Here is an 8,832-nt window from a genome sequence, read left to right as displayed (position 1 = left end):
ACAAAATGGTCCCAGAGGTTAAAACGTGGAGCTCTTGATCTAGTGGTGCACGCATGTGAGTGTAAGATTATGTGAATGTGTGTGTGTGTGTGTGTGCATGTGTGTGCGTGTATACGTGTGTGCCTGGGGATTAAACAGAAGGACTGACATACAGGAATCTCACCGAGCTGTCCTCCCTGGCCCAGAATATGGTCATCTTTAGGGAAGCATGACCCAGTCCGTCCCACTCTCCCCTCCTTTTTGGCTTGCCTGACATACTCCCCAAGCCCAGCACCCCTCCCTCCTATACACACACCTCTTTCCACATCTGCTATCTGGAAGGCAAGCATCCCGATCTCCCTCCTCCCAGAACTGTCCTCCTCTTCTTTGCCTCACTCCTCTTAGCACTTATCCACCCGGAAGGGTATCAGTCTGTGCCTGGAACCTCGAATTTCTTGAGTCCTGATTCCTCAGCTTCCCTAACCATAAACAGACACTCAACGAATTTACTCACAAAACGGAGCAATGAGAAGTTTCCCTCGGTTTGTCTCATTAGCTTTAGGACCTGGCCTCCAATAACTGTTTCTGATCCTGCTCTAAACCACCCACCTCAGAAACCACTTAGCAGGACAGCAAACTCGTGCAAGTTCAGGCTGTGTATGTCTGTTTTTCTCTGGGCTTTCCGAGCCTGAATCTTGGCATCCTTCATCACTCTCCTAGGCTAGGGTAAACTCTTCAAAACTCCCCTAGGTTTGTAAGATGCCTGCAAAGCCTAATTCATTCTTGAAGAGTCAGTGCGGGCGCCTCCCGGGTCCCAGTCCTTCTGTCAAGGAAACCCATCCAAGGATGGTCAGAGATTTCTCAAGAATTCTTTCTTCCGGCCTTTGTTGGCCCAGTGCTTCTAGCCTAAAGTTTCTATTCCAACAGGAACAGCTGGCGTCCTCGTGTGTATCCACCCTTGTTACCCTTCGGTGATAGCCCTCAGCGGCCGGAGCCTGAGGCTCTAGAATCTTGGAATCCAGCTCTGAGCTTTTGCAGAAAGAAGAACCTGGGCGGTGCCGCAGTGGGCGGGGATGTGTGGGTGGGGGTTCGAGAGGAGCGGTCCGGGATTGGCTCCTGGTGCTGGGGGCGTGGCTTAGGCCCAAGGTCTGCACTGTAAGTTCCCAGGCCCTCCCGGGTCCTCTATCCTAGACGCACCGCTCTGCAGCCTTGCCCGCGCTCCTCAAGGTGAGTTCGGACTGGGGTTTTACAGGCCTCCCGCAGCTCCCTGGAGAGTGCTAGCCAGGCGGTGTTCTGTTCTGGCCCAGATCAGGCCCATTATCTAGGGTCTGAATCCCCGCCCCCTACCCATGACCTCCTGCAGCGCTCAAGGCGCTGTGCTGTCAGTCTCGCAGCTCCTAGTTGCACTTTATGCTGGCCAGAGACCTGGGGACTAGGGAACATCCTCTCTTCTGTCTATGTCCCCGCCTGGGCTGGAGGTCGTATTTTTAGCGGATGGTGAGGTGTTCTCCTATCTTTAGCTTCAGTGTTACTGAAATGGATCTGGGCCGCGCTGGGCAGCGCTTGACTAGGGACCTGGAGGGGTCGGCACAGGAACACAAGCCAGGGCTGAGCAGCCGGACTCCCGGGAGGGCGGGGGCCTGCACGTCCGAAGTCTGGCTGTGCGCCAAGCAGACATTGCGACTTCGCCCAGGCCAAGAAGCTCAGGCAAGGCTCTTCCCAGATATCGGAGTCCCGGACAAGGTCCCTGATAATTTGCAATTCTACCCTCACCGTGGTTCGATTGTGCAACCCAGAGAAAAAGGGCCTGTGGGCGATCCACCTCGGGCACTGGAGCACGCAGTTCCTCGGTGGGCGTCTGCCTGGAGCGGGTATGCTCGGTGGGACCCTAGAACCCCGGGTTATAGCAGGGGCGCGTGCGCCACCTAGCGACATTGTACTACAGAGAGATCGCTGCGGCAGGAGAACCAGATTCTGAGCTAGCCCTGTCAGGGCTGTCAGGAGGGGACCTGCAAGGGTGGTTTTTGTTCTTGTTGCAACCTCTCCCTGGAAGAGCCGAAGTGCTTGAGAAAAGCCCTGCAGATATGTGCTGAATATCCTCTGACAGTTACTGTGGACTCGTCTATTGTGCAGAGGCCTCTTGTTTCAAGTATAGCAGTGGGTCAGCTTATTTTAAAGATAGGGAAGGTGAGTTCGGTCCCAGAGAGAAAAGGTTAATTGCTTAAGGTCACAGAGTCCCAGGTGGAACTAGATTTCTTTCTTTCTTTCTTTCGGTTTTTCGAGACAGGGTTTCTCTGTATAGCCCTGGCTGTCCTGGAACTCACTTTGTAGACCAGGCTGGCCTCGAACTCAGAAATCCGCCTGTCTCTGCCTCCCAAGTGCTGGGATTAAAGGCGTGCACCACCACTGCCTGGCCGTGGAACTAGATTTCAAATCCTGCCCCTTGGGCTGGCAAGACGGCTCAGCGGAAGCCTCTTGCTGAGCAAGCTTGGAGGTGAGTTCCTTTCCTGAAACACTTAGAGATGGACTCCGCAAAGTAGTCTGACTTCCACACACATTCCGTACTACGTACACACTTGCGAACACACAAACGCGCACACACACACACTCACACTCACACACAGTAACAATAAATACAGCTTTCTAGGTTTTTTCCTTTTTATATTTTTAGAGGCAGGTTTTTTTTTTTTTTTTTTTAGTTTTTAGAAGTAAACAGATCTCTAAGTTCAACTGGCCTGGTCTACAGAGTGAGTTCTAGGACAGCCATAAACCTTCTCAGTAAGCCTTTTTCTTAGAAAAGGGGCAAACCTAGAGCTGGGCCTAGTGGTACACTTTTTTTTTTTTTTTTTTTTTTTTTTGAGACGTGAATGTTTGACAGGGTCTCAGGGTCTCAATTGTCCTGGAACTCATTATGCAAACCAAGATGGCCTCAGTCTCACAGAGATCTGCCGGTCTCTGCCTCCCAAAAGCACTTATCACTTGCCTGGCCAGACTGTACACTTTTAATCCCAGCATTTGGGAAGGGGAAGAAGGCAGATCTCTGTGAGTTCGAGGGCAGCCTGGTCTACACAGTAAGACCCTGTATTTAAAAAAAAAAAAAAAAAAGTGATGTGCAGGGGAGGGGGGTGTCCATTCGTTTTGAAGTGTCTATGTAGGGAGGGGAATTTTCATGAACATCCAGAGTGAACAGGGGCTAAATATTCTCCATGACCAGAGGTGATCTGCCTCTAGGAAGTCATTTTCTCTGAGGGAGGCCCAAGGTTGCTATCCCAGCAGGGCAAGCCACAGAACTGGGATGGCTTTCATCTGTTCCTCCCAATGGCGGAGGAAGCTCCTCCTGGCAGCCTGGTCCTAATCAGAGCTCCTTATAGGGCTGCACACTTACAAGCTGGGGAAGTGGCAGCCAAGAGATATGACTATATGGGGGAAGCCTGGAGACTTGATAGCTTCTCTCCTGCTCCCCATCCCTATCACCATGGGGATGGTCCCTTGCCTTGGAGACACATGGACCAGCCTTGGTACCAGCGCCTTCCCTTGCTAGTTGGATGACCTTTGTCAAGTTCCTTAATATCTCTGCAGTTCCACTCCAGTGGCTCTCCAAGCTGCACCCACCACAACATGCCTTATAAGCATGTAAGGAATTCCATGGCAGGCTGGAGCCCCTCGTCCTATGGTGTCCACATCTTCTATTTAGAGTTGCTGGTTGTTGTTCCCAGTTTTCTCCTGGGTGGTTGATATGGGCCCCACCCTTCCTGTTAGCCTTTGTGCTCTTCACATCTGGATCTGGGTGGGAACATCTGGCTCAGAGTGAGACAGCTGTCAGGGACGCCCAGTTTGCTGTGGAAACATCCAAGTTGTCTTGGTGATCTAGTGTGATGGAGTGAGGGTAGGGAAGGACCTGTCCCAGGCTCTCAGCAAATCTCACCAGTCATCACAATTCTCCTTCATTGGAAAGGAAGTCACCCCGTGCTCCACGCCAGCCAAGAGAACAGATTAGATATTGTCAGTGGAGCTTGCATTTGGTGTGGTGGTTACACAATTCTAAGACTTAGAGTGTGTCTTCATCAGACAGCTTCCCTAGACTTAGGTAGAACGCACCACTAGAAAGTCAGTCCTTTGTTTCCCGTTGGCTGCAGGTGTTCTGGTGGTTAGAGCTGTCCACCTTCCGTGGCTCAGCATGACCTGCCTGGGATGTCTGGCCTTGGGGCGGGGTTTCCTGAGCAAAGTCCTGTGCTGGGATGGAGACAGGACTCTGCCCTGCCCTGCCCCCTGCCGTCTCCTCCCTGCTCTTCCTGCTCATCCCTGGCCTGGGCAGAGGAAATGGTGGATGCCTCTTCTGCTCAGGTGGGGAGGAGGAAGGGCTCCTCTGGCTTCACTCCTGGCCCCGCCCCTAGCTGCTATGTGTGCTCGGACAAGTTTCTTTGCCTTTTGTACAGGATTCTGCCTGTGGACTTAAAGGAGCTTGAGGGGCCAGTCAAGCCCTCCCTATACCAACCCCCTACCAAGGAACGGGAGTTGTACCTGCTCCACTTCCTTCTTGTTAAAGCAGTACAACACCCATTCACAGTGTATTTTTTTCCACCTTAAAAATAGCTTTGTTTTTTTTTTTCCTGACTACATAAGCAGTACTTGCTTATTAAGAAACCGGTGGCTGGGTTGTAGATCTGTTTTTTGATTTTTGGTTTTGGTTTTAGATTTGTATTTATCTTGTTTTGTGTTTTTAGACAGCATCTCAAAAAAGAAAACTGCATTTATATAAAACACTGAACAAGTGCACACTGTAGCAGCACATACACTGAAACTGACACATACTTTTTATTAGGTGTCCCCTAAAGAGAGCCCTGATACAGGGGGAGTAGAGATAACGACATTATCAGAGATGCCTTTTTTTTTCCTTCCTGAGACAGTGCTTCTCTGTGTAGCCCTGAATGTCTTGGAACTCTATCTGTAGACCAGGCTGGCCTCGAACTCACAGAGATCAGTCTGGCTCTGCCTCCTCAGTGCTGGGAGGAGCTTACACCACCACTGCCTGGCTTCTTCTTCTTCTTCTTCTTCTTTCTTTCTTCTTCTTCTTCTTCTTCTTCTTCTTCAAGATAGAGTCATACTACATAGATCAGGCTAACCTCAAAGTCAGAGGTCTTCCTGCCTCTGCCTTCCTTGTGCTAGGATCAACAGTGTAATCTACCAAGCCCCACAGTGGACTTGACTTTTTAAAAGTTATTTTTTATTATTATTGTGTGTTTGTGAATGTGGGCACAAGTCACAGCCTGCATGAGGAGGTCTGAGAACCACTCCCGGGACTCAGTTCTCTCTTACTGTGGTTCTGCAGCTTAGACTCGGGTCTCCAGGCTCTACCAGCAAGCAGGCGCTTTCACTCACTGAGCCATCTCACCTGCCCCTTCCCCACTCAAGAGTTTTCTCCATCCCTTCATCCCTGTATACCTGTGGCTTCACAGCCAGAAGTTGGTATGTATAGTCAGGGGTGGCCTGGTAACCTTGTTCTCCTTGCTTCTGCCTTGCGAGTGCTGAGAATACTGGCTTGTACCACCGTGCATGCATTTATATAACGCTGGGGCTAAGCTTGGGCTTTGTGCACATTAGGCAATCACTATAACTGAGCTACACCCCCAGCTCTTCTTGTTGTGTATTGTTTTGAGGCAGGGTCTCACCTAGCCTAGGCTGGCCTTGAACTCCTGATCTTCCTGCCCGTGCCTCCTGAGTGCTGGTTTTATTGGTATGCACCTCACTTCAACTGCTTTGTCTGCTGTGTTCCTGCTCCTGATTTATGTGTTCCTTCATTTCAGCTTCTCAGCTCTGGACTAAGAATCTTGGAACAAGAGCAAAACCCACCCCTGCTGAGGAGACCTCATCTTTCTGCCTCCAGTCCTCCAAAGGGACTTGCATCCATCTGGGAAGAGAGTAGGGCATATTCATCACCCTGTCTTTGTTGGCCTTTAATCTGACTTTATCTGACACCTTGGGCTAACTTTGATCACATCTCACCCTCTAGTGTTTGGCAAGAGTGGACATTGGCCCTCTGGAGCCTGTTTTGGGCAGAGGGTGTTGAGAGGGTACTGAGGACTAAGCGGCCAGAACTGTGTGCTGAAGTCACCATGTCCACCAAGGTCCCTATCTATCTGAAACGTGGCAGCCGCAAAGGCAAGAAAGAGAAGCTTCGGGACCTGCTATCCTCAGACATGATCAGCCCGCCACTTGGGGACTTCCGTCACACTATTCACATTGGCAGCGGTGGTGGAGATGACATGTTTGGGGACATCTCCTTCCTGCAGGGCAAGTTCCATCTCCTTCCAGGAACAGCAGTGGAAGAGGCTGAAGAGGATGGCAGCTTTGACCTTCCCTTCCAGTTTACTCGCACTACGACAGTGTGTGGGCGAGAGCTCCCTGATGGGCTGTCACCTCTGCTCAAAAACGCCATCTCCCTCCCTGTAATTGGTGGCCCCCAGGCCCTCACTCTGCCCACAGCCCAGGCTCCACCTAAGCCTCCTCGCTTGCACCTAGAGTCTCCACAGCCCTCCCCACAGGAGGCAGGAAATGTGGACATCTGGAGGATTCCAGAGGCTGGCTCACCCCACAATGGGATGAGCCCTGAGCCAGAGGCCGAGGAGCCCTTCCTGTCCCATGCCAGCTCCCTGCTGTCTCTGCATGTGGACCTGGGGCCTTCTATCCTGGATGATGTCCTCCAGGTTATGGATCAGGACCTAGGCCGCGTGCAGATCCCTACATAAAACCCTTGGCTGACCGGGAGGTCACCCAGGCTGTGGTGATGCCCAGAGACATCTATGGACATTGGCCTGACCTAGGAGTCAGGATCCCAGGTCACACCTACGGGTGTTGGCCAGTGACTGCCATTTTGAGCCTTTGTTTTCCCTTCTCCCAATGGACAGAGTGCATCTCTGCTTTCATTTAACAACATCCTAGGGGACCCATGCAGAAGTTGCCCTAGAGACTCCTGAGTCTTTGGTCATTTGACCCTCACTGCCAATTGCCCCCTTTCCCTCGGGTCCCTTGTGGGGAAGACTCTGCTAAAATGGAGCCCTCCCTCCTTTGTCGGTATCGTTAGATATGCTCCCCACTGGTCTTTGTGTTTTGGTCTGGGAGCATGGCATCCGTAAAGCATGACATCTCCCACTTTGTGTCCTGTCCCATCCCTTCCTCACATGACCAGGGCATTCTGGTCGCAATAAAACATGCTGCTGCTGGTGGCTGAGCATCCTGTCCCCTTGTCCTGGGTGTCCCTCTGAAGGTTGGCCAGTCTCCATGAACAGTGGGTTCACGTCGGAAAAGCCCACCCTAGAAGATTAGAAGATTCCGCAGAGGTTGGGCCTTCCTTCCTGGGGGTCTGCACCCAGTGAGAAGGACATAGAATAATCTGCACTGGTTACGTTGTAGCTGTGACAAATACCTGATGAAAACAGCTTCGGAACAGGTTTATCCTGGTGCCTGGGTGCAGCCCAGTCCACTAAGCTAAGGAGTCATGGGAACAGGGGCTTGAAGCAGCCACAGTCAGGAAGCCAAAAGTGATGTCTGAGGGTGTTTCCATTACTTTCTTTTATTTAGTCTGGGACTTCAGCCCACGGGACGGTACAGCCCACAGTCAGGTGGTCTTTCCACCACCATTAACTAGATCTAGAAAGTCCTTCACAGACACCTCCAGAGTCTCCATGGTGAGTCTGATCTCATTAAGTTGACCACCAAGACTAACTACCATCCAAACCAAGGATCAGGGATAGATACTGGACATTGATTTAGATGTTTGGCAGGTAGGGGCTGGAAGGGGCTGGAGAGATGGCCCACTAGAATGCTGGCTGTTCTTACAAAGGGACTAGGTTCAGTTTACATGGTGCTGTGGATTGAACTCAGAACTTCTTGTATGTTAGGTTGATGCTCTACCAACTGAACTACATGTTTGCCCTTCAGTTAATGCTATACCATAGTTTTTATATTGCAAAAGATTGAGATGAGCTGATAAGGGAAAGGCCACATGAATGGGCAGAAATTCTGTATTTGTGATAAGACTTATGTTTTCTGACAAAAGCAAGATGCAGTATCCTGTGTGGTGATGGGTTCTACATTCATGAGCTGGACAAACCATGGGTCAATATACTTTTTAAAAACTTCAGGGGGCTAGAGATGGCTCACTGGTTAAGAGAACTAGCTTCTTTTCCAGAGGACCAGGGTTCAATTCCCAGAACCCACAGGGCAGCTCACAACCATACGATGCCCTCTTCTGGCCTCCACGCCCCCTAGCACCAAGCATGTAAGTGATGCACAGACATCCCTGCAAACAAAACATTCCTATGCATAAAATAAAATTTAAAAATAAAAAAATGCACTTGAGGGCTGGAGAGATGTCTCAATGGTTAAGAGTATTTGTTGTTCTCCAGAGGACACGTACACAATACACTCTCTCTCTCTCTCTCTCTCTCTCTCTCTCTCTCTCTCTCTCTCACACACACACACACACACACACACACTCACAAAGTGAATCTTTAAAACAACAAAACCAGTAAATGCCTGGCAGTGGTGACTCGTACCTAGTACTTGGAAAAAAAGCAGGTGGATCTTTGTGAGTCTGAAGCCAACGTGGTCTACATAGTGAGCTCAGATATGTAGATAGACCCCCATCTCAAAACCAAACAAAAACAAATACAAATAGAAAACTTAAAAGCCAGTGTACTGCCGGGCATGGTGGTGCACGCCTTTATTCCCAGCACTTGGGAGGCAGAGGCAGGTGGATTTCTGAGTTTGAGGCCAGCCTGGTCTACAGAGTGAGTTCCAGGACAGCCAGGGCTCTACAGAGAAACCCTGTCTCGAAAAAAAAAAAAAAAAAAA

General features: G+C 50.4%; 1 protein-coding gene across 1 annotated transcript; it reads left to right on the top strand.

Moving 5' to 3' along the window:
• The first annotated feature begins 1,132 nt into the window (after positions 1–1,132).
• Positions 1,133–7,202, top strand: Cdc42ep2 (CDC42 effector protein 2). The gene is made up of 2 exons (XM_021213674.2): positions 1,133–1,206; positions 5,784–7,202. The coding sequence occupies exon 2, from the start codon at positions 6,093–6,095 to the stop codon at positions 6,723–6,725; it is 633 nt and encodes a 210-aa protein (XP_021069333.1). The 5' UTR covers positions 1,133–1,206; positions 5,784–6,092; the 3' UTR covers positions 6,726–7,202.
• The last annotated feature ends 1,630 nt before the right edge of the window (positions 7,203–8,832 follow it).

Source organism: Mus pahari, chromosome 1 (assembly GCF_900095145.1).
Source record: "Mus pahari chromosome 1, PAHARI_EIJ_v1.1, whole genome shotgun sequence".
NCBI lineage: Eukaryota > Metazoa > Chordata > Mammalia > Rodentia > Muridae > Mus > Mus pahari.
Note: the sequence above shows the minus strand (reverse complement) of the source record. Positions and strands in the feature narration are given on the sequence as shown.

Bases quoted from the DNA above. Each gene is read 5' to 3' on its own strand.
- Cdc42ep2 (XM_021213674.2), top strand. From the start codon at position 6,093: ATGTCCACCAAGGTCCCTATCTATCTGAAACGTGGCAGCCGCAAAGGC.